Raw genomic sequence first — 26,865 nt, 5'->3', positions numbered from 1 at the left:
ATTATTTGTTCTTTGGGTGTTGAGCTTGATAAGTTCTTGATAAATCTTGGTAGATTTTGGATACTAGTCTTTTATCTGATATGTCATTTTCAAATATCTTCTCCTATTCTGTCAGTTGTCTTTTGGTTTTGTTGACTATTTACTTTGCTATGCAAAAGCTGTTGATCTTGATGAAATCCCAATAGTTCATTTTTGCCCTTGCTTCCCTTGCTTTTGGCGATGTTCCTAGGAAGACGTTGCTGCGGCTGAGGTCAAGGAGGTTGCTGTCTGTGTTCTCCTCAAGGATTTTGATGGATTCCTTTCTCACATTGAGGTCCTTCATCCATTTTGAGTCTATTTTTGTGTGTGGTATAAGGAAATGGTCCAGTTTCATTTTTGTGCATGTGGCACAAAAATGCACAGAAATAAGTTGCATTTTGATTTTCCCAACACCATTTGTTGAAGAGACTGTCTTTTTTTCCATTGGTCATTCTTTCCTGCTTTATCGAAGATTAATTAACCATAGAGTTGAGGGTCTATTTCTGGGCTCTCTATTCTGTTCCATTGATCTATGTGTCTATTTTTGTGCCAGTACCATACTGTCTTGATGATGACAGCTTTATAATAGAGCTTGAGGTCTGGAATTGTGATGCCACTAATGTTGGCTTTCTTTTTCAACATTCCTCTGGCTATTCGAGGTCTTTTCTGGTTCTATATAAATTTTAAGATTATTTTTTCCATTTCTTTGAAAAAAATGGATGGTATTTTGATAGGGATTGCATTAAACATATGGATTGCTTTAGGTAGCGTAAACATTTTCACAATATTTGTTCTTCCAATCCATGAGCATGAAACATTTTTCCATTTCTTTGTGTCTTCCTCAATTTCTTTCATGAGTACTTTATAGTTTTCTGAGTATAGTTTCTTTGCCTCTTTGGTTAGATTTATTCCTAGGTACCTTATGGATTTGGGTGCAATTGTAAATGGGATTGACTCCCAAATTTCTCTTTCTTCTGTCTTGTTATTGGTGTATAGAAATGCAACTTATTTCTGTGCATTGATTTTATATCCTGACACTTTACTGAATTCCTGTACAAGTTCTAGCAGATTTGGAGTGGAATCTTTTGGGTTTTCCACATAAAGTATCATACCATCTGCAAAGAGTGATAGTTTGACTTCTTCTTTGCTGATTTGGATGCCTTTAATTTCTTTTTGTTTTCTGATTGCTGAGGCTAGGACTTCTAGTACTATGTTGAATAGTAATGGTGATAATGGACATCCTTGCTGTGTTCCTGACCTTAGCAGAAAAGCTCTGTTTTTCCTCCATTGAGAATGATATTTGCTGTGGGTTTTTCATAGATGGCTTTGGTGATATTAAGGTATGTACCCTATACTTTGAAGAGTTTTGATCAAGAAAGGATGCTGTGGGACGCCTGGGTGGCTCAGTGGGTTAAAGCCTCTGCCTTCGGCTCAGGTCATGATCCCAGAGTCCTGGGATTGAGCCACACATCAGGCTCTCTGCTCAGCAGGGAGCCTCCTTCCCCCTCTCTCTCTCTGCCTGCCTCTCTGCTTACTTGTGATCTCTGTCAAATAAATAAATAAAAATCTTTAAAAAAAATAGAAAGGATGCTGTACTTTGTCAAATGCTTTTTCAGCATTTATTGAGAGTATCATATGGTTCTTATTCTTTCTTTTATTAATGTAGTGTATCACATTGGTTGATTTGTGGATGTTTTGGGAAATTTTTTTTTAAAGATTTTATTTATTTATTCGACAGAGAGTTCACAAGTAAGCAGAGAGGCAGGCAGAGAGAGGGGAAGGGAAGTAGGCTCCCCGCTGAGCAGAGGGCCCAATACGGGACTCAATCCCAGGACCCCGAGATCATGACCTGAACGGAAGTCAGTGGCTTAACCCACTGAGCCACCCAGGCTCCCTGTTTTGGGAAACTTTTGGTGACTGCTTCAAGCTCCTTGCTGGTTATGGGTCTGTTCAGATTTTCTATTTCTTCCTGGTTCAGTTTTGGTAATTTTTGTGTCTCTAGGAAAGCATCCATTTCTTCCAGATAGTCAAATTTGGGGGCATATAGTTGCTCATAGTATGTTCTTATAATTGTTTGTACTTCTTTGGTGTTGGTTGTGATCTGTCCTCTCTCATTCATGATTTTATTTATTTAGGTCCTTCCTATTTTGTTTTTGGTAAGTCTGGCCAGGGGTTTATCAGTCTTATTAATTCTTTCAAAGAACCAGCTCCTAGTTTCATTGATGGGTTCTATTGTTTTTTTGGTTTCTATTTCTGCTCTGATCTTTATTATTTCTCTTCTCCTGCTGGGTTTAGGCTTTCTTTGCTGTTCTTTCTCCAGCTCCTTTAGGTGTAGGGTTAGGTTGTGTACTTGAGACCTTTCTTGTTTCTTGAGAAAGGCTTGTATCACTGTATACTTTCCTCCCAGGACTGCCTTTTCTGCGTCCCACAGATTTTGAACAATGTGCTTTCATCATCATTTGTTTCCATAATTTCCTGGTTGACCCATTCATTCTTTAGTAGGATGCTCTTTAGCCTCCATGTATTTGTGGTCTTTCCAAATTCCTCTACCTGCAGAGCATTGTGGTCTAAAAGTATGCAAGGAATGATCCCAATCTTTTGGTACCAGTTGAGAACTGATTTGTGATGCAGAATGTGATCTATTCTGGAGACTATTCCATGTGCACTAGAGAAGAATGTGTATTCTGTTGCTTTGGGATGGAATGCTCTGAATATATCTGTGATGTCCATCTGCTCCAGTGTGTCATTTAAGGCCTTTTTTCCTTGTTGACCTTTTGCTTGGATGATCTGTCCATTTCAGTGAGAGGGATGTTAAAGTCGCCTACTATTATTGTGTTATTGCCGATGTGTTTCTTTAATTTTGTTAATTGGTTTATATAGTTGGATGCTCCCATATTAGGGGCATAGATATTTAAAATTGTTAGATCTTCTTGTTGGACACACCCTTTGAGTGTGATAGAGTGTCCTATTTCATCTCTTATTATCGTCTTTGGCTTAAAATCTAATTTATCTGATATGAGGATTGCCACCCCAGCTTCTTTTAATGTCCATTAGCATAGTAAATTGTTTTCCACCTCCTCACTTTAAATCTGGAGGTGTCTTTGGGTCTAAAATGAGTTTCTTGTAGACAGCATATTGATCGGTTTTGTTTTTTTATCCATTCTGATACTCTCTGTCTTTTGATTGGGGCATTTAGTCCATTAACATTCAGAGTAACTATTGAGAGATATGAATTTAGTGCCATTGTATTGCCTGTAAGGTGACTGTTACTGTATATTGTCTCTGATTCCTTTCTGGTCTACTACTTTGAGGCTCTCTCTTTGCTTAGAGAACCCTTTCAGTATTTCGGGTAGAGCTGGTTTGGCACTTGCAACTTCTTTTAGTTTTTGTTTGTCCTGGAAGCTTTTTGTGTCTCCTTCTATTTTCAATGATAGCCTAGCTGGATATAGTATTCTTGGCTGCAAATTTTTCTCAGTGCTCTGAATATATCATGCCAGTTCTTTCTGGCCTGCCAGGTCTCTGTGGATAAGTCTGCTGCCAATCTAATATTTTTACCTTTGTATGCTACAGACTTTTTGTCCCAAGCTGCTTTCAGGATTTTCTCTTTGTCACTGAGACTTGTAAGTTTTACTATTAGATCACAGGGTGTGGACCTATTCGTACTGATTTTGAGGGGGTTCTCTCCACCTTCTGGATTTTGATGCTTGGTCCCTTTGCCATATTAGAGAAATTCTCCACAATAATTCACTCCAATATACCTTCTGCTCCTCTCTCTCTTTCTTCTTCTTCTGGAATCCCAATTATTCTAATATTGTTTCATCTTATGATATCACTTATCTCTCGAATTCTCCCCTCATGGTCCAGTAGTTGTTTGTCTCTCTTTTGCTCAGCTTCTTTATTCTCCACAATTTTGTCTTCTATATCACTAATTCTCTCTTCTGCCTCATTTATCCTAGCAGTAAGAGCCTCCATTTTGTTACACCTCATTAATAGCTTTCTTGATTTTAGCTTGGTTAGATTTTAGTTCTTTTCTTTCTCCAGAAAGGCTTTTATTTCTCCAGACAGGGTTTTTCTAACATCTTCCATGCCTTTTTCGAACCCAGCTAGCACCTTGAGAATTGTCATTCTGAACGCTAAATCTGACATATTACCAATGTCCTTATTGATTGGGTCCCTAGCTTTCGGTACTGCCTCTTATTCTTTTTTGTGTGTGTGTGGTGACTTTTTCTGCCTTGTCATTTTATCTAGATAAGAATATAAGAACGAGAGAATAAAAAAATAAAAGAGTTGCAAAGACCCCAGAAAAATGTGCGTTAACCAAATCAGAAGTGACCCCAGATGTTGGGGAGAAGAAAGCGGGTAAAAAGAAGTTAAAAGAAAATAAATTACAAATAAATTAATTGAAATAAATAAATTAATTAAAATAAATTAATTAAATTAAAATAAAATAAATAAAAATTATATATATATAGTATATATAATAAAAATTTTATATATATATATTAGACTGGTGAATGGAACAGAGCCACTCACTTGATTTGGGGTGTATTTTGGTCTCTTAGAAGAAACTACCTCCCAAGATTTTAAAGAAAGAAAAACATATATATACAAAAATAAGGGTAAATACAATGAAGGATGAAATATGACTATAAAGATGAAAATTTTTATTTTTTTTTAAGAATAAAAATAAATTTTTTAATAAATAAAATTTTTTTAAAGATTTTTATTTATTTACATGACAGAGAGAGATCACAAGCAGGCAGAGAGAGAGGAAGGGAAGCAGGCTCCCCGCTGAGCAGAGAGCCCGATGTGGGATTCAATCCTAGGATCCGAGATCACAACCTGAGCCGAAGGCAGAGGCTTTAATCCACTGAGCCACACGGGCCCCCCTGTAAAGATGAAAATTTTTTTAAAAATTTAAAAAAGGAGTTGATAAGGTAAGTTGGTTGGGAAAAGAAAGACAAAGAAAGTGGAGAGAATTTGCTCAAGCTGGAGACTAGAACAAAGCCCTGTGCTAGATTTAGGGTATATTTTGATCTATTAGAAGTTGTATTCCAAAATTTTTCAGAACAAAACACCCTATATGTATACAAAAAATAAAGTTAGATACAATGAAGGATAAAATATGACTATAATAATGAAGGTTCAAAAAGATTTTTTTTTAAAAAGTATTTTATTTATTTATTTGAGAGAGAGAGATCACAAGTAGGCAGAGAGGCGGGCAGAGAGAGAGGGGAAAGCAGGCTCCTCCGTGAGAAGAGAGCCCGATGTGGGGCTCGATCCCAGGACCCTGAGAACATGACCTGGGCTGAAGGCAGAGGCTTAACCCACTGAGCCACCCAGGCGCCCCTCAAAAAGATTTTTTTAAGAAGAGTATTGTTAAGATAAACTAGTTAAAAAAACGTTAAAAATAGGAGAGAGTAAAAGTTAAAATGAATATGAAAAATATGAATATAAAAGAAATATGAAAAAGATGTGAAAGAATATGAAAAAAAGTTTTAAAATTTAATTAACTTTGCAAGACTAAAGAATCATGAATTCCATGTTTTGCTTTCCCCTCCTCTGGAATTCTGCTATTCTCCTTGATTGGTGAGCTTGGTCTTGGCTGGATGTTCTTGCTGATCTTCTGGGGGAGGAGCCTGTTGCTGTGATTCTCAAATGCCTTTGCCTGAGGCAGAATTGCACTGTCCTTGCCAGGGGCCAGTCTAAGCAATCTGCTGGCCAGATCCTTTGTTCCCTGAATGCTTTTTGTAGAGCTCTTTCAGAAAGTGGTCAATTTTCTGTTTCTAGAATTGCTGCTCTTCTTCTCTTCTATCTCTTATGGCTCCAAGAGGCCCCGCCAGATACACACTCCCACACACATGCTATGGTGCTCCCTGGACTCTGCTATGGATATGGCCTCTTTAAAGCTCAGAGAAGGATGATTTATATGCTTTCAAACAGATTGATGGCCTATTCACCTCAGTCTCATATTTGATCAATACAGGGATGCCTGCCCACTCTTGGTATCTGCTCAGGTTCTGATCTCAAAGGTCCTGAGACTGAGCTCCCTCCGCACTTAGCAGGGAGGCTGCTTGGGCTCCTCTCCCTCTGCCTACAGTTTTAATAATTTGGAAAAACACTGGTGTAGGTGATGTGAGGAAGAGTTTGATCTAGAATAACAGCATTGAAGATGGAAAGGGGAATAAATGTAGTTGGCATTTTGAAGGAAGAATTGACAGCTTGGCAATTGATTACATAGGGTGGGGTGGTTAGAAAAAAAAATGGCAGAAATCTAAGAGATTTTGAGAGTTAGGCTGCCATTAATAAATCTACCAGGAGCTAGTTTTTTGCTCAGGATGATGGTGAGGTAGAAATAAGAGGCTAGATTCTCAGTCACAGATTCCTGCCCTTATTCTCTACGAAGGTTGTGATTTAAAACTGTTTGGCAAGGAAGAGACTAGTAGAGAAAATGATTTGGTGTTGGCCTTTTTAGTACTATTCAGATCACATGATATATGTGACCATCCCTTCTCCTCACAAAACCAGATTTATTAATCTGTATATTTGTAGCCTCTTTTACACAGATTGATTTTTTTCTTAGCACTGGGAGAGGTATATTCTTTAATATATGTATAACCTCTTTTATGGTTGCAAATTAAATTGCTTTAGAAATTTTATAATTATTTTTTAAGCAATAGGGTGCTACTTACAGAGACATTTTTACATAGTGGTAAAGAGAATGAGCTAAGAAGTCTGAATGCTATAGTTTGAATCCTAGCTCTTTCACTTTGTAGCTGTAGGACCTACTCAGGTTATTTAATTCATAATGCGGGAATTATAGTACTGTTTCCTTCAGAAGTTTGAGGGGAGAAATAAATGAGATAATGCCCACAAAGGGCTTAGCACAGTGTTTGACACAGGCTGACCAACCAATGTCAATGTAACTAATGTTGTTTATCATAATTACTTTTAGAATGTTATCATGAATCAGATAAATTTGTAATTCATAGATATTTTTGCATTTGGCCTACATATTTTGACTAGTTCCTTTTTTGCTAATAAGAATTTTAATAAGAAATTGTTAAAAATTTAGATGAATATTGTCTTTGAGATTTCCTTATTCCATGAGTACTTCACTTGAGCCTAAACCATTCTCTTCATACAGATTAAATTGCTAAAGTTATATAGAGTCAAAATTATTTAAAATTTGCATTATTAAAAAAATTTTTTAAATAAAATTTACATTATTTAATACAGTTCATTACTGTCACAAATAAACCTCAAAATATACAATGATGCAAATACAATAGCAGTTTATTTCTTACTCATGGGACAGTACTCAGAGATGAACAGGTGATCAGAGTGGTCTTCTTCCAGGAAGTTATTTAGGCCACTATAGCCTCTGCCATGTTCAAAATGAGTTCTAAGCCCACCTTTGGGGCTATTCTCATTTGAACCAGCCAGAAGGGAAAGATAGCATAGAGGCATGCTTATGGAAATTTTTATGGACCAGACATACATATGTGTGTGTACATGTTTCACTAAAACTCAGTCATGTGGTCACTTGTCACTGTTCTCGAGGAGCCCAAGAAATGTAGGTTAGATCTGTGCCAAGCAAGATGAGACCATGGACTTAGGTCAACAGCTACCTGTCTGCTATAGTTGACCTGGAAACAAAGTATAGATTGTAATAGATAGATAGATAGATAGATAGATTGATTGATTGATTTTAGTATAAATTTGCTTACCATTAGGTTCTGACTGTCTAGATGGGCAAGTGAGACAGGAAATGGGTGGATTGAAAAATGGGGAGGAGTTAAGGGGCCATAGGTTTTGATAGTCAAGAGAGGTATAATGAATGTGTTTTAGGTAAGGGGAGTTCCATGGACAGGAGAAGGAAGTGAAGTCTAAAGCCTCCTATATTGCAGTAGTTAGTATGAAGAGGGTTCAAATTAGTCCTTCCTTTATAACTGTGCTCTTAATTACTGTGCTAAATTGCCCTACTAAACTGTATTGACTCATCATTGTTTCAGACAACCTAGTTCTAAGGACAAAATCCTGGAGTCCATTTACTTGTCTTTCTTGGTGACTTCCACATACAAACCAATGACTCAGCTGGTTTGAATTTTGGCTATGTTATTTATTAACTGTGTGATCTAGAGCAAATAATATACATTCAATGTTTTGTGATCCATTTCATTGGTCCTTTTGGCAATTCAATGAGATTATACATATGTATATTCAAATTATATCAAAATAATACCATATGTATATATGGTATTATAAGGGTGGCTCTGAATGTTATTGTTCTAGTGTTAGATTTTAGGAGTCATTATTACAGAGATCATCATTTGTTGTAAACCCTCATTTTGAGATTCAGGATATAAAGAAGTTGAATTGTACCTCAAGGACCCACAACTATTTAATTGGTTCCTGAAAGGAACATGAATGTAAGGTTTCCCCACTTATTGTTCTTTCTGTGCCAGACTACTTCTTCTAAAAGAGAAAACAAGCCACCCATCTCATTTTTAAAAAAATATAATATTTGGGAGCACCTGGGTGAACAAGACAGTTAAGCATCCAACCTTGATTTCGGCTTAGGTGGTGATCTCAGGGTCACGGAATGGAGCCCCGCTGCAGACTTCCAAGTGCAGAGTCTCCTTGGGACTTCTCTCTCCCTCTCTCTCTGCTCTTCTCCGCTATGCTCACTCAAACTATCTCTCTCTAAAGTAAATGAAAATAAGTCTCTAAAAAAATTATATTTGTACACTTGTTTCAGGAAATATAATAAAAACTGGTTCAATGCTAATGGTGAACTGAATAGCACTTAAGAATCTAATCTATTTCAGTTATTGTTATTCATTCTCTATTTAACAATCAATTTCTCCTCATTTTTTCTTAAATCATAGTTTTTAATGCTTGTGACAATTTCCAACCAGCAAGAATTTAACCTGATTGTAACCTTGAGAAATTGGATTAAATAGTAGCCTGAAAATCTTACTTGTTACTTACCTGAATCTGAATTTAAAATACCAAGAAGAAATAAAAATTGGGGCCTTTTGAGCTTGCTTAATTCAGTTGGACACAAAAATCCAATATTTCAGAGCAACATTGATATTTCAAGAGAGTCAATTTTTTAAAAGTTAATAAAAGAAGTACCCTTCTGAGGCAACGATGGATTGGAATAACATAAAAATAACACATAAAAGGTTTGTGGTGGCTGATGTTAAGCAGGCATGTAGCATTTACTTTCAGTATACAAATAGCAGAAGAAAAAGAGATAAGGATCTTATACATTTTTTTCCTCTGAAATTTTTTTCTATTTTGACACAAAAAAAGGATCTTATATTTTGATGAGACATTTAAAAAAATGATTGAGCATGCTTACAGCTGCATCTCAATGGTATTATGTAAATTAAGCTCTAGCAAAGCATCTGCTTTCTAATGTTTCTACTATGAAAGATATACGTAATAGCTCTATAATAAACAGCTTAAGAACACATAAAGTATTCATACAGTATAAAGCTGTGGCCGGGAGGACAGTAGAGGATGGTATGGACATGAACGCTTTCCTGTTTAAAAGAATTTTTTTTGAATAAAATTGTCATATGGATATTCTAATGTTCTTTCTTATTTTATTAACTGCTCCTGTTCAAAACTCATTGATTATAGAACTCTACTCTTAAAAACTAGCATAGTGTTTTCTAATCTTTTTAATACTCGAGGTTCTTTTCTGAATTTTCTTCCAGCTAACCCTGTTGTTTCAAAAAGTTGTCTACCACATACTCTGCATATGTTAATAAGTAATTTGTTCTCTTTTTCTAATTAATCAGATAAATATGTGTGTCATCACACTCAGTTGATGTAATTTCAACTAAAAGCAAAGAAACTTGACAGTTTGTCTTTCCTATATAGTCTTGAAGGTAAAGGTTTCATGTTCCTTCAATTTTTAAAAGTACTCATAAATCACTGATCCTCATAAATGTTTTTGTTCATCTTTAGGACCTTGAAACAACATAAAATTAAGGGGAACTACCAAAATCGGTTCTATGGTCACTCTTTAGTTGTCTGCAACAGTGCTTTCCAATTGAAATGTAATGCAAGTCACAAATGTGATGTAAAAATTTTTAGTACCCATGTTTTAAAATGTAGGGAAAAACCCAGATGACCTTAATTTTAATAATATACTAGTGTAATCAATATCAAAGTTGAGAACCTATCAACAAAGGAATTCTATTGAAAAACTAGGAGTTCTTATAATTCAATAAGAAGACCTATATACAATGGAAAAAATAGACAAGAGAACTGAACACTTTACAGAGGAGAATATACAAATGATCAATAAACATGTAAAAATATGCTCAACTTCTTTAATAATTATGGCAATGCAAATTAAAATCTCAGGACAGAGGATGGGCCCAATGTCAGGAAGAAAGAGGACCAACTGGAATATACCTGCAGTCCTGCAAATTTCTTTCCCCACCTCTAACCAAAGGAAACTATAGAGTGTAATGCCTATGGCTTCACTTCCACCTCCTAAAACTTGTGTCATTTTACTTTTAGGGAACTTTAACGAGGAGCTATAAAGGAAGAAAGTCTCTAGGAAATACAATTCCCAGTATAAACAGATTAATGATTTGAACAGTCCAGCACAATGAGATACCACTATCTGCTCACCATACTTGAGAAAATAAAATCGATGTGATTTGCAACAATGTGGATGGAACTAGAGGGTATTATGCTAAACAAAAAAGTCAGTCAGAGAAACACAGTTATCATATGATCTCATTCATGTGGAATTTAAGAAACAAAACAGAGGATCATAGGGAAGAGAGTTAAAAATAATAAAACAACAAAATCAGGGGGAGACAAACCGTAAGAGATTCTTAACTGCAGGAAACAAGCTAAGATTTGCTGGAGGGGAGAAGGGAGGAGGTTGGGTAGCTGGGTGATATTAAGGAGGGCACTTGAAGTAATGAGGACTGAGTGTTATAACTGATGAATCACTAAATTCTGCTTCTGAAACTAATAATACAGTATATATTAATTAAATTGAATTGAAATAAGTTTTCATTTTCCTAAATGGTTTTACCAGTTTAAAATCGTTGTACCAGTTTGCATTCGGCTGAAACTAAGAATTTTACTTGCTCTGTGTCCTCACCATGATTTGGTATTTGATGTTGTTGCTGTCTTATAGACATTCCACTGTTCTAATCAGGTCTTAAGAATGAATGCGTGGCATCTCATTGTGGTTTTAATTTGCATTTCTCTGATGATTAATGAAGTTTGAAAACTTTATTTTCAAGTTTATTTGTCTTTAAGGAGTGCCTGTTAAGTCTTGCCCATTTTAAAAAAATTTCTGATGTTCTCTTATTGGCTTGTAGAGTTCTTTATATATTCCAGATAAAAGCCCTTTGTCATGGATGTGTATTATAAATCCCATCTCCTGCTTTATAGCTTGTCTTTTCACTGTCTAAATTGTGTCTTCCAACTAAGTTACTAATTTTAATGTAGCCAGTTTAACAAAATAATTTTTTAATTTATGTTTAGTGCTTTTTGTCCTGCTGGAAAAATTTCACACTGCTCACACCATAACTCAGCCATGCTGGTCTTTCAGTTCCTTGAAGGAGACTTGTACCCCTACTTCTTCCTTGAGAGTTTCCCTCCTTTTCTCCTAATTTTTACCTGCTTTTTCTTTAACTTTTAGGTTACATATTTCCTGAAGGAACTCCTCTGTGACTCTAAGGATAGATACGGGTTTCTCTGTTCTATGCTCTCATAATCCTCTGTGCTTTGCTTCCAGAGAAGCTCTTCCATCTTCAAAGTAGATTTTTGAACTATTAATTGTTCAGTCCGCTTCTCTAATTAGTGTGCAAGCTCCAGGAGGGCAAGAATCAAGTCTGTTTTGCTTACCTCTGTATGCTACTCCTTTTGTTTAGCTCAGTTACTGGCATGTAATAGGAGCTTATTAAATATTGAGTTTGCTTATAGTTTTATGTTTGTGACATTTTGTAGTCTATATAGAGAACATGACTGAGACATTTATATAGGCCATGGAGAACAATAATAAGATATTGATAATAAGTTAATCATGTAAGTTGAAAATACAGTCTTGCCCCATACCCTCCTATGTCTTGGGGAGTCCAAGAGATTCTGGAGTAGAGATGCTTTTCCTATTCTCTTTGGATTAGAATATACCCTCACCTACATTTTCACAATATTCAAGTGTTTTCCCTTTTCCCATTTCTTGAGTGATATTTTTATGTTTAAGTTGAAAGCTGTACAGTGAGGGGAGTATATCACATTTAACATAAATGGCAGTAAAACTGCCCAAGCAATGGGTGTATGATATAGACATACTGAATAAACAAATAAGGGGTTGTGATCGTTAGCTATGTTTTCTGCTGGCTTTTTGGAGATGGTATTGAATTACCAAAGTACAATATGATTTATTTTTTATAATACTTTGCATCAGCAAAAGATATATTAGATGCATGGAAAATGCTTAGCTACAAATTTATGTCCCTCACAATTTGTCTTCATTTGCCTTATGTTCTGGGAAACTTTAGTCTGTTCAGTTTCCCTTTTCAGAAAGAATAAGAAATTTTCTTGTCTGTATGGTTCATTGTGGATTGTCAGTGCTATTCTTCATTTAAAATGCAAATGTTCTAACAGAAATCTCCTATAATGATGATCTTTTTGGTGGAGTTGATAAGATGATAGAGACATATTATCTCTAAGCCTTTGATAATTGTGTTCCTTATTTTTATTCTAGAAGAGACTCACTGCTTTTCATTAATAAGAAAATGGGATTAAAAGAAACATGAATAAGGATTATATTTGCAGAGCCTATTTATTCAGCACATGTTTATAAAGTATCTATTTTGTTCCAGAAGCTAATGAAACTCAGAGATGGATACTTTCTATAAGACTTTAAATTTTTGTTTCAAATGATAGCATTCTGATAAGAGTTGAATTTTAGTGTTTTGCTAGCTGTGTTCTTTTTCTCAGCAATGGAATGAGGGTGACAAAATACCCATCTCATAAAGTTTTTGATAGGAGTAAATAAGATAGTTCACCTAAAACACTTATCCGGTGCCTGGTGTATAATAAGCACTCAGTATTTGTTAGCTGTCATTTATCATGAGACTTCATTCACAATAGCCTCTTTTCCATTTTTTTTCTCCCTGCGTCTTTCTGCTTATTTTTTCTGTATCGTTATCAGAGCTAAGTTTCTGAAATACAGATCTGATTGTGTAATATTACCTCTTAGGACCATCTTTTCAACTTGAAAAACCTTTCCTGGACCATCTTTTCAACTTTAAAAATCTTTTGTGGTTTTCTGTTGTCACAAGAAGAAAATCATGAGTGCCATTTAGCACCTTGCCATTGGACCCTGACCTCCCTTATCAAGCCAGCTTCTGCCTTTGCCCCCCAAGAGCGTGCAGCCCAAATAAGCCATGTGCAGTTATATTTCACTGTCTTGTGTTCCACTTTCTGCCTAGAATTCCTGCCTCAACCCTCTCACCCTCAACCCAATGAAACAATTCTGGGTAATATGGGCAGCTCAGAGATATCTCTTGTTCTTCCCAGACAGAATTTTTCTTATCCCTGTCATTTCATTATCTTTAGCATTTATCACATTACTAAAGTTAATTACATGTGCCTTGCTCTCCCACTAGTTTGTGAGTTCTCTTTAAAGCAGAGACCGTAACTTATTTATGACTGTATCACTAGAACCCAGTGGGCACTCAGTAAAAACTTGTTGAAATAATGGATTAAAGGAGAAGTGAGATGGGGGAAATAGGAGGGGGAGACAAACCATGAGAGACTGTGGACTCTGAGAAACAAACTGAGGGTTTTGGAGAGGAGGGGGTGGGGAGTTGGGTGAGCCTGGTGGTGGGTATTCAGGAGGGTACATATTGCTTGGAGCACTGGGTGTGGTGCATAAACAATGAATTTTGGAACACTGAAAAGAAATAAAATAGAAAAAAATTTGGTTTAATTTTGTTTTAATTTCAGTGGTTTTTGTTATTCTAGATCCTGGGCCTTGTCCAAAATATGAGTGTTTTCCAGTGTCCAAAATGTAAACAGAAAACTCATATTTTTGGTGCTGATGGTGCAAGAAGACTAGCACGGACTCTTGATCTTGATGTTCTAGGTAAGACCACAGGATATTCCTTGCAAAGGAAATGGCAGAAAGGAAGGTGGGGATAAAGCATGGTGATGAAGAATGACTCAGAAAACGATGAATTGTCTTCAGTTTGTGCTTTAAATTAAGATAGTATTGGGAGTTGTATGTTTTAACCTTCCTTTGCTTTTTATAATACTTCATTAGTAGAAGGCTTTTTGAAGAGGAGGTTTGTTCTGCCAATTATAACTTTTGCTGTAGGTAAAAACTGCCTGTATTTTGAATTCGAGAAGAGTTTCATGGTTTGAGTACTGTAATTGAAGTCCTTATTTTAAATAATGGTCATTGGTTGTTTGCTAAGGGGACACATCTTTCAGTATAAAGAGGTATATGAAAACACCTGGTTAATATGTTGTAGCAACCTTTCTAAGTTTCAGTTCTTGGTATATATGAAAAAATGCCTGTCTGAGAAGTTCTGAACTTGTCACTCCTTTTGTTCTAGAAAGATAATGTCTTCTGTTTTCTGTAATCTCTTTATATGTTTTTGGTCCAAAAGATATGGCACCTGAAATACACATTATATGTACTGTTTATGTTACTGAATTGAGGGATTAATTAGTGTTGTAAGAAGTAAAATCAGGTGGGGCGCCTGGGTGGCTCAGTGGGTTAAGCCGCTGCCATCGGCTCAGGTCATGATCTCAGAGTCCTGGGATCGAGTCCCGCATCGGGCTCTCTGCTCAGCAGAGAGCCTGCTTCCCTCTCTCTCTCTACCTGCCTCTCCATCTACTTGTGATTTCTCTCTGTCAAATAAATAAATAAAAATCTTAAAAAAAAAAAAAAAGAAGTAAAATCAGGTGTTAAGTGAGCAAAACACAGATTTTAAGTAAAACATAATTCTTTAACAATCCACAGGCAACTTAATGGACGTTTTAGGAAACGTGTTGATATTTTCCTTTTGAATGAGTTTCTGTTCTGGGCAAAGGCAGATGTTAGATGCTGAATAAGGGAGGAAGAGAGTGAATTATTAGTTTTAGGTAGTTAACAATTAAGATCCCTTAGAGATCAGGGAATTTCAAAACATTCTTGATTATAATTAAATTTCTAAAAGTTGATGTTAAATGTGTTATTGTTATTATGCATTTGTACTGTAGCAGCCACCACAGTACCAGGTGAATACTAATGATATATTTTGATACATTGCTATAATTATAGCCACTAATTATATTCTGCAACTGTTTTTTATTTAACTAACCTAGAAAGTTCAATTTCCCAAATCTGCGTAATAACAACAGATTGACATTCACTTATGTAATAAAGTAAATGTGTAATTATAATGGCATTATTGAATTTTACTGACAATATTATAATTCCCTGATTTATAAATGGGTGGTATGATATCGTAAATCACTTATTTTGAATTTGAAATATATCTCATAGAGAAACAATTTCACATATGGAAGTTCCATTTTAATCAACAGCTCACAAATGTTTAGTTACCCTAAAAATGTGTCAGAAACACTGAATACTGATCACAAAAAACAGATAGTGCTTATAGGTTGTTGTATCTAATAGTGTTCTGGGAAAAATAATTCAGTGTTCCAATACAGGGCACATCTCTTCCTTTTAATGCAGTCATGGGGCTCAGTGAGACCTCCCATGATCTGGAGCAGGGGCTCCAATAACAAAGAGGCTGGAGGCAGGAAGGAGGAACTGAAGTCAGGGTAAGAGCTCTTCCAGTTATGGCCTTATGGCTGGTTGAATTCCCCAGGAACCCTTATATGTCCTTTACTGACTCCCTGGCTGCCTTTTAATTTACTTAAATACACTGGGCTATATTTAAAAAATTATTTGGTAAAATGGCTGTCAGAACTTTCTCGGTATTACCTACAAGGACAGATTATGCATAGTCATTATGTCTCTGAAATATGCCCTTGCTTCCTTCAGACCTAGCCCCTCAAAGATAATTTAAAGGCCAGGCTGCACTTTACTCACTCTACATATCTTTATTCCTTTTTGTCCCTCTCTGTTAAATAGCTGTTAGCCCATTACCAGTCTCACTATGGTGTGCCACCTGTTTTCTAAAAAGGTTTTCGTCTTTCTTCATCAATTCTTCTTTGCTTATAGATAGGATTATGAGTCTCTAGAAGGCAGAAACTATATTGAGAGGTGACTATATATAAAGAAAACAGTTTTGCTTTTTTTCCTTCCATGATTGTGGTAGAACTGGAACCATTCAGGATTCGTTAGTATGATGGCATAAATCAAGGAAAAAGCTTTATGGGTTTCTAAGAATTTTCTTTAACATATTTTTCCATATCCCTGTGACAGTTTCTTGCACTCTTAAATTGATATATAGAATAGACATCAGATTTACTGAAAAGCTAATCTTTTAGTGACTACAGAAATATTCAGGTATTTTGTCATTGGCTATTGACATTTAGGAAAGATTTAAAGAACTGATTAAGACAAAATAATTTGCTGACAAGAGAAGAATGAATTATGTACTTTATAATATAACTTGTAATAGATTTTTAATTTTGTAGCATATATTTCTGCTTTATTTATCTAGCCTGGCCTGGTGCTGCTGACTTACTTATATAAACACACATGTATGTTTCAGTAATGCTTGCATGGATTTGGAGTGGTTCTAGGAATGCTCAGTATCATGACAAGTCAACTTTTCTACTTATGACTCCATTTACTGCATTTTAAGTCTAAATCTTTTGAAAGGCTTCATTTGTAAAGGGGTGGTAGAGTCAATTGTATGATGGATCAGAGCATTTTTCCCCTAAATTCTACCACCTAATAGTAACACAGGAAAGACACACCACCTTTTCAACCTCAAGTGTGTATAAAGGAGGTTCTTAAATACTTCCTGAGATCTCATCTGGTTCACAAGTTTTATGTAATGCTATAAAGATCGATACATGATAAAAGAAAAATAGTTCCATTGGATAAAGAGAAAGGTAGTGGAGATAACAGATCTGCCTTACTTTTCAGCAGTTCTCTTAACTCACTCATCTGCCAATATCAGGAAGATAATTTTGTTACACTTTTTTTTTTGATGAATTTGTCTCCCCATCTTTTTTGTCTCATTTCCTCTTATTGCTTGGTATGATGTGTCTATATCAGATATTACCGAGAGAAATACTTCTGCAAATGTCTTCCAAGCCATTTCTTGCTGGAAGACCTCTAGCAAAGAATAAATCAGAGGCCTTATCCCTTGATCCGCTGCCATATAGCTTTCATATATACATAACACAATCCTCGAACTACCCTCCAATGAAATACGTTGGCCCTAATTTTCATTTGAAATTCCTTTTTCAGAGATTTAGCAACTTAAAGATAGTCATAGTTCAAGTTGACTTGAATGAATTTAATTTAAACTTGTTTTTTTGTGTTTTTTTTTCTGAAGTTCAAATAGTGAAATTCCAAATGCCTATGTAAACTTTTGTAGTATTAATGGATGTCTGGTGGGCTCTTTTAGGAGACATTCCCTTACATCTTAATATAAGGGAAACTTCAGATACAGGCCAGCCGATTGTGTTTTCACAGCCTGATAGTGATGAGGTAAGTGATGTTTTTATATATGTATTTTAGTGTTTTTTTTACAGGATATATATATACTTTCTGATATTTACAAAGAAAATTGGGAATATCCAGTTTATTTGCAATGCATTTTTAAACAAAGATAAGTTAATTTATTTAAAGCATCTTTAAATAACTATTTTATATCATAAGTATATCAGTGCTTGCTCTGAATTATTATCTGAACAAGTTTACCTGCAAAGGCCTATCACCTAGCCAGTTTTCTCATGAAGAACACAAATAATGAGTGTTTATCAAATTCTTATTTTTCTGGCTAGCAGTATCTAAATACCCAAGATTACCATATTTCAGTATTAGACGTTCATCTGATTGTTAGGAGAAGGAAAACTGATGTAAGAAAGTATTGAGTTGGGGGCACCTGGATGAGGCAGTTGATTGAGCATCCCAGTTGGCTTCAACTCAGGTCATGATCTTGGGGTCGTGAGATAGAGCCTCGTATCAGGCTCCACACTCAGTGCATGGTCTGCTTGAAATTTTCTCTCCCTTTTCCTCTGCCTCTCCCGCTCATGCTGTTTTTCTAAAGTAAATAAACCTTAAAAAAAAAAAGAAAGAAAGAAAGAAAAGAAAGTGTTAAGTTGGATATAAGGAAGTTGTTTTATGCATTAGAGATGGGATTTTCACTACATATATTTTAATAAATATGATTGAGGAGGTAAGGTCAAAACTGGTTGTGTTTCATGAGCCAACGTCATTGGAGATATAGTTGATAGATTTTCAAGACTGCTGAAGCTTTATGACTTTAAGAATAAAATCTTTTATTTTACTCTCTTTTTTAGATAGGAATAAAATTAATTATATGTATTTCTTCTGTCCTAAGTAACACTTGCTATATAAGCTAGAAGCTCAGCTATCATCTAGATGCATCAGCTTTGATGTAGTTTTTGTGCTTCTTTGCTGAAAAGCCCCAGTCAGCCTTCTTACTGTTATTCCTTTTTGTTTTTCCTTAGCTCATGGGTTTACCTTTATAGTACTATTATTTTGGCTATCCGTAACTACTACTACTTTCATTCCTTCCTTCCCTTCTCAAATCTTGTGTGAACTGGAAAATAAAAGAGCTGAGGTTGGTTAAAGCTAAAAATAAAGTAAGGGTAAAAATGATGGTTACCCTATGAACACCAATCTTGGATAAGTAAAGTACCTTCATTTAGAATTCTTTCTTTCAGGGGCCCAAGATCTTTTCCCTTTCTTCAAAGTCCACAGTTATGGTGTAGGTGATTAAGTTGCTGGGGATATGATCTCTGAGGAAGAGTATAATGTGTAGCACTTATCATTGTGTTTCTTTTCTCTGACTTACAGGTAGTAAATGTTAAATTTCCTTTTCAGTCTTTTCTTAGAAATCTCCCAGATAAGCAAAAACTGTAACCCTTTGTTATTCTCATAATTAGTCTGGCAACCCAGCTACCATAGGTGTACTTTATGTAGTGGATGAAAGTTGTATGAAATTCGAGTGTGTTTTAATTACATACTTGTAAAAAAACATATTTTATTTATTTGACAGAGAGAGATCACAAGTAGGCAAAGAGGCAGGCACAGAGAGGGGGGAAAGCGGGCTCCCCGCCAGGCAGAGAACCCAATGGGGGGCTTGATCCCAGGACCCCAAGGTCATGACCCAAGCCGAAGGCAGAGGCTTAACCCACTCAGCCACCCAAGAGCCTCTAATGACATACTTCTTTTTTTTTTTTTTAAGATTTTATTTATTTATTTCACAGACAGGCAGAAATCACAAGTAGGCAGAGAGGCAGGCAGAGAGAGGAAGGGAAGCAGGCTCCCTGGTCGGCTTGATGCAGGGCTTGATCCCAGAAACCTGGGATCATGACCTGAGCCTAAGGCAGAGGCTTTAACCCACTGGGCCACCCAGACACCCCCCTAATTACATACTTTTAAATACCTCCAAAGAATAGACTAAAGACATTCTATGGTGATTTCTTATAGAATACTTACTAAATTATATCAATTACGAGTTTAGATTTTTAAGTATTTTCTCCACCTATCCATTATTACTTTTTTCTTTGAGATTTCTGAAAAGAAGTAAAAGGAATGTAATAAAAGAGAAAACATAAAGCAACCATCAAAAGATAATGTGATTTAAAACTCTAAACAGTAGTGTCTGTGTAGTTTTTTGGAGTTAAGTTTTTTTAATCTCATTTACATTTGCATAAACATTAGACCTACTATTTTACTGTTGCTCACTGACATTTATGAGAATGAGGACAGCCTAACCCTTTGTAGCTTGTGCTAGGTTTGATTTGGTGAGGTCTTGGCAAGAGTAGTGAGAATTTCGTGTTCCACATTGTCAACCTTAAATATGAAAACTTCTGAGCAATTTTAAGACTTAGGCATGGCCATGAAAAGAAAAAAAACAATGCTTATTCTGTTTCCATGGAAATTATTACTTCCTACTCTTAGATTGCAGACATTCATTATTAGTAATCATCCTCCTAATAATAATAGCAATTACAGTGTAACAGATGCTGTCAGACATTTTACTTACATAATTTTATGCTCACAACAATTTAATGCAATGTATAAATAGTCCCCATTTTACACACGAGGAAACTGAGGTACAGGGGACTTAAATAATTTTCCCAAGGTTATAGAACAGATAAATGATAAAATGTGATTAATAGACAAGGGTTTTCCTTGCAAACATTGGCGTCTTTCCATTATATCACCTCCCAGGTCTTAGGTTTGATTTCTTTAATTTGTTTTAAAAGGTAGTACAATACTTGGGTGCAGTAAATACATTATTTTATTTGATTCTCTTAACACATTTGTGAGATACGTATAATAATTTCCATTTTTCAGGTGAACAAGCAAAGGTTCATTTACAATAAAGAACTGTCCAAGATAGTGCTAGAGGCTATTTCCCCTCAGTTTTGACAGCGTACTCTATGTATTCTCTTATGAATGCAGTACTTCACTTCCTAATAAACTGCAGGATTAGTTTGGTGTCTGTGATGTACATTTAGACTAGCTTTCGGTTCGCCTCCTGTTCATATCACAGGATCCTTCTGTTTACTCTTGTGATGAATCTTGCCTCTTGATAAACTTTTTCTTTCCCTTTTACCCTATGAACACCAACAGAAATACGCTCACAGGAGCTAGTCACAGCCCTCTCAGCAAATTCTGTTGTTGTTTGTGGAAGCTTAATATCGATTCTACTTACATGTCTTCATTTAAAGAATAAAGTTTATACTTTTCAACATTATAAACTTCTGTGAAAGTTAATGGGACTGAACAAATAAAATTGTCAATCATTGGCCTCTTAGATGAACACTTTTTATTGTTTGCTTTTAGGGGTTGACCTACAAGTAAAATTATTAATTAGTAAAGGTTTCATTTTTAGCTTTTTGTTTTCTAACTCCACCTTCTCCGTTTTCTATCACTCCCTTCTCCCAACCCCAGATTCCAGGACTGTCACTCTCTGCACAGCCCATCTTTTAAAATTAGGCAACAGGCACTTCATTCTCCCAGGAACATTTAACTTTGAGTGGACACAAATACTATAGTAATAGTGATTAATTTCAAATATGATTTATGCTGAATTTAAGGCATCTTCAGAAAAGTTGTAAGGAGCTACTGCACCAATTAAAAAGTACCAGCAAGCTGCTGCCTCCTCAGTCATTGGGCAAAATCTTCTGAACATGTGCACTGCTAACAAAAGGGGAGTAATTGAAACTCCAAATATAGTAGTGTATAATAGCCAGAGAAAGCCACAGAGGAGGGGAGAGGAAGTGGACATTTAGGATTCAGAACTCTTAAATCCAGTAGCATTGCCTCTTGTTGGTGTGATTATAATTGCTAATTTAACTTTATCTATCTTTTGCCTTTACTTGAGTCCAGGACACAGTGGTGGAACCATGATTGACTAATAATTTTGTGGTTTCATCCTTTTGTTATCAAATAAAAGTTCTTAATATTGGCATACAGAAAGGTGTGCTATAAGGTATTCTTGGTAAAGACTTTCAATGTAATGTGGAAGCTTTATTATCTTTATTATCTTAGAACTTCTAAATTATTACCTTATGATGTTAATATGAAATGATTGTATATGATAAAGTAGAACTTCAGATATTTAAAAATAAAGACAAAGGAAAAAGTTCTTTATAAAACTTCTTGCATTTTGATTGCCATCCCTTTCCTTTAACTTGTTAATATACAGCAGACAAATGGGATCCAGCTGTCTTATCTGTGCTTCTGGATGGCCCAATAAAAGATCTTGAATAGAAGTGTTATTCTGTGTATATTTGAGGTGATGAAAGAGAGAGTATTAACAGTTTGAGAAATCTAAATCATATTTTTTACATATGATACACATATTTGCCTTTTTGCTAGTTATGGATTAGACAAATTCATAGGTACCTTTCCTTAGCCCAGGAGAAGTACCTGTGGGTACATGTTCATATGAACTCTTCAGTGAGATTGTAAATTACCTGAGGATGTAACAGTGATAATAGCAGCTACTAACTGTTTGCTTCTTTTGTGCCAGTACTGAACATACTTTATTATTACTTAATACTCCCCCAAATGCTTGAGATAGATACTATTACTTTCGCCATTTTAGAGATGTGGAAACTGAGTCTTAGAAGGGTTAAATTAAGTAACTTGCCTAAGGCCTCATAGCTAATAAGTGATGGAGCTAAGATTTTAAACCATGCTTGTCTGACATCAGAGCCTCAACTCTTCACAAGTGAGCTATTCTGCCTTCCTTTTGTATCATTACATCCCACAGATTCCCAAAACAGTAACTTGCATATGATAAGAACCAAAATGTATTTGTTGAAATGATACTGCATTGGCTGAAAAAATTCAATATCAACAGTTTTGTAGAAATTGAAACTGAAACTAAGCACTTTCGGTGGTTTCTTAGCAAATGACAGTCTAATCAGTACTTTGAGTGTGATATATTGAAAGTTTAAGCTTGGAGACAGTCCATTAAAAAACAAAGGTTAAATGTAGCAAATTTGATTATTCTGGAATCATTCATCTCTTTTTGTAGTCTGATAGGTTTATGACTGTGATTTACCATAAGTAAGAATTTAAAGATGATAGAATGATGGCCTTCTGTCAGCTTGCCTTAGTGAACTTTACATTTTCATCACAAAAATTTTAGACTTAATCACTCAGAAAAGCTACTAGGAGATAAAAGGTATTTACAAAGATGCCTGGGTAAAAATCAGCACACTAGATTTAAGAGAAATATTTATTTACAAAGTATTTCCATTTTTACACAAAACAGTTGTTTCTGTTAAGTATAGCAGAGAGTGAAACCATTTTTAGATAAAGCATTCTGTTTAAAATTGTTTGTACTTTGGATTTACTGTTTAATATGTAGTAGAAGGATCTAAGCTTTGGAGTTAGATGGACCCAGGTTTGAATGTTTGCCAGCTTACTGACTTTGTGACCTTGAGCAAACAACTCCCAGTTGTGTGCTTTATCCAAGTCCAGTTGATGACGCTTGTTTTACATAAGTGAGATTACTTATACAAAGTATTTGGTAGAGTAGGTATTAGATAAAAACAATTAAGGCTTTATTCATATTTCGAGAACTATTCTTTTTTTTTCTTTAATGAACTCATAGGTGAGATTTTAGCACTTTTCTGATAAGATAAAGCATAATTCAGCTGTTAGGGCTCAAGTATGGTTTTTAAAAGTGAAAATGTGTGAAACACGCTTGAAACATCTTCAAGTCTGGGTAAACAAACCTCAGATTGTTCTTTTATCATGCAGAGTCAGAGTTGGTCAGCCTAGGTTTGAAGACCAGCTCATCCCATATTAACTGTAATGCTTTGGGCAAGACCATTCACCTTTCTGGTTCTTGGTTTCCTTATCTTTAAGTGGGGTTAATGACAGAATTTATCCCTTAGGGTAGCTGCAAGTTTAAATGAAACAGTACTTGGTAGATACTAAGTACTCAAGTAAATTTTAGCTATTATCAGAATAGTAGATGTAGTAGTAGTAAGAGTAGTAGCAGTGGTGGTGGCAGTAGTACATGCAAAACTCCAAGTATGTAAATGTAGAAATTAATGGTTTTAGAAGATCTTACTATTGTGTCTTACAGATACTTTTTATAGATAAGATAGGGAAAATAGGTAATATTTACAATTGCAATTGTCTGGAGCTTCTAAGATGCAGATGTCATGATCATTGATCTGACTGGGCCATGTAGGCTTTGGCTTAGTTTGTGGTGCACAGTGGCTTGGGGGTTGCTCTTAGTATTCAGCTGCATAAGGACCCCACAGAAGAAGGGTGTAACAACTGACCCCAGGAATTCTTTGATGGAATCCAAAATTCAGCAAGTGAAGAAGCCTATGAGGTGCTCACTGCTGATACTGGATGCCATTCTCAGAGAGATAAGGAAGGTGCTTTCCAAGGATAAACCATAGAGTGGTAATAAACAGTTCTATTTAAAATTACTAACAGCTCTTATGCCAAAGAAGTTTTGACAGTATCTAACTCAAGATATCAATTTGTCAGAAGAGGAAGATAAAATTTTTCTACAACTATACTGGATTGCTGGTTTGCTGAAATGGGAATTAGAGCTTAAAAACAGTAATTGCTGGTATTAAATATTTTTTCAGAAAGTCACCTTGTAAGTATTTGCCCAATAAAGAATCTAAAATTCTTTCTACCCTTTCACACCTTCAGTGTACACAACAGCATCCTCTTGCTGCTGAATTTCTTCATCTCACTCAGCCTTTTCCCTATTCCATTCAGGAGACAGCTCTGGCAGACAGTTCATGAGTTATTTGATGTCTGCTGGGGAGAAGTACAGAACAAATGAATCTCTTCTTTTCCAGGCCAAAGCTTACCTAAGGATCGCTGCAGAAGTGGTAAAAAGATTGCCACCACCTCTAGAGTGAGTGCCCCAAGTGGTCTGGAAATTTGCCTGGTGCTTAACAATAAGAAGACTTTCGGAAATCAGCGATGTGGTGATGAAACCTACAGGAATTATAGCAATCATAATTGTTTTCTTCTATTTCTAAGGAAATAATGTCTTATTTTCAGATTTAATTTGCTAAGCAATGACTCACAAATAAAATTTTTATATATTGATGCTAACTGCTACATTTAGGAATTTTTCTGAAAGCTGATGTGTACCAACTGCACAGAACTGCATTTATTTTAATGAACATCCCCTAGGAGAATCATGAGTTTGTGTTAGAAGCCCAGGCTTCCATTCAAGAAAGAAGGTGCTCTTTTTGTGGGACTACAGAGTTAGTCATTTAAAGGATTTACTAAATTTGTGTGCTGATATGACTATGATGCTCTCCATCAGTCAGTTGGGTCTAGATTTAAATTTTGCTTTGGGCTATCTTGGATACATTCTTAATATAAATAAACCTCTGTTTCATCTGGACCAGGCTTTACCCTAGACTTACTAAATATAATCTGCAGGGGTGGACCTGGACATGTATATTTTTTAACAAGATTATAATGATTTTGATGATCTGATTATGATGGAAATAGAATAATAGGAAACAATTTATCAAGTATTTTCTTGTCATTAGAGTTAATCTTCCATTCATATGAGTGAGGTACTATTGTTATCTCCACTGCATAGAGGACAAAACAGGTATGGGTGTGTTAAGTGTCTTGCTAAAGGTTACTATTCCAGCAAGCGATGGAGCTGGAATTTGAACTTGGGCAGTGGGATACTGGATCCTTCCTTTTTTATACCAAGGAGCATATATTTATTTCAAAAGAGAAATGTGGTATTCAGCACAATCTCCCTTGTCCTCTTTTAGGAGCATTTCATGGAGTTTGTGTTTCAAATGCTATGCTTTGAAAAACATTTATTTTACTAATGGAGGCTCAGAGAAATTCAGGGGGCTTCCCAAGGTCAGGTAGCAAGATAGTTACAAAATTGCAAGTACTGATAAGAATCATTGGTTGATAAAGAACCAGTCTATGATCTTTGGCAAATACCTTTACATCTTTTGCTTTGCCTCTGACTTAAATAGCCAGAAAATTAGGCAAAGAGTTACATGTCATTATAAACATGTTTTCACACACTTATATTCACATAAAAAAAAAAAAACTGAACATGATTGTTCATGGAATTTTTATTTGTAATAACTAAAAACAACCCAGAGTTTTTCTATGGGCAAGTAGTAAGACAAACTGTGATAAATCCATACTGTGGAATATTAGTCTGCAGTATGAAAGAACAAACTATGGATACATGTAACAACAACAGTGAATTCAGAGAATTATGCTGAATGAAAAAGCCAATCCTAAAAGGTTTTATACCATATGGCTCCATTTATGGAACATTCTTGAAATGACAAAAATTATAGAAATGGAGAACAGATTAGTGGTTTCCAGAATTTAAGGGGGGAGGGTTGCTAGGGAGAGAATTATGCATGGCTATAAAAGGGCAACATAAAGAATCCTTGTGATGATGGAAATGTGTTCTCTATTGTCACTGTGTCAATGTCAGTATCTTGGGAGCTATTGTACTGTAGTTTTGCAAGATGTTATTATTGGAGGAAATTGGGTAAAAGGGCAAAATGGAATCTGCATTATTTCTTACAACTGCATGTGAATCTACAGTTGCCTCAACATAAAAATAAAAGTTTAGGGGGTGCCTGGGTGACTCAGCTGTTAAGCGGCTGGCTCCTGACATGATCACAAGATCGTGGGATCAAGCCCCACATGGGACTCCCTGCTTTGTGGGAAGCCTGCTTTCCCCTCTCCTACTCACCCTGCTTGTGTTCCCTCTCTCACTGTGTCTCTGTCAAATAAGTAAAATAAAATCTTTAAAAATAAATAAATAAGTGGATGAATGAATGAATGAATGTTTAATTAAATAAACACATGCTGCTGTGTCTGAATTGAAATGACTTGCGCCAAATTATCCATGCTAATTAAAATCATGAATAGAAGTATTTGTGAATACACAGTAATCAACCTTCATCACTGTTAGAAGGAAATAATGACTTTAAGTTGTAGATATATATTTGTGTTTTTACATTTTTTTCAGACAAGGCTGATATAAATAATCATTGAGCACTTTTTTTTTTTTATTTTTATTTATTTATTTTTTTTTTTAAAGATTTTTTTTTTTTTTAATTTATTTATTTGACAGACAGAGATCACAAGTAGGCAGAGAGGCAGGCAGA

The 26,865-nt window shown here is 35.5% G+C and overlaps 1 protein-coding gene across 10 annotated transcripts in view; it reads left to right on the top strand.

Annotated features, from left to right (window-relative positions):
• NUBPL (NUBP iron-sulfur cluster assembly factor, mitochondrial) overlaps positions 1-26,517 on the top strand; it is a 205,750-nt gene extending 179,233 nt beyond the window's left edge. For 8 of the 10 annotated variants that reach the window (XM_082737927.1, XM_082737924.1, XM_082737926.1 and 5 more), the window contains 3 exons: positions 14,041-14,161; positions 17,619-17,701; positions 24,541-26,517. In XM_082737927.1, the coding sequence (XP_082594053.1) occupies positions 14,041-14,161; positions 17,619-17,701; positions 24,541-24,603 (267 nt within the window). In that variant the 3' untranslated portion in view covers positions 24,604-26,517. Of the gene's footprint in view, positions 1-14,040; positions 14,772-14,985; positions 17,702-24,540 lie in introns of those variants that run through there. The other 2 variants (XR_014313608.1, XR_014313609.1) reach the window with 1 other exon arrangement.
• Positions 26,518-26,865: the final 348 nt, after the last annotated feature.

Source organism: Mustela nivalis (genome assembly GCF_964662115.1).
Source record: "Mustela nivalis genome assembly, chromosome: 6".
In the NCBI taxonomy this organism is placed as follows: Eukaryota; Metazoa; Chordata; class Mammalia; order Carnivora; family Mustelidae; genus Mustela; species Mustela nivalis.
This window is presented reverse-complemented; position numbering and strand designations above follow the sequence as displayed.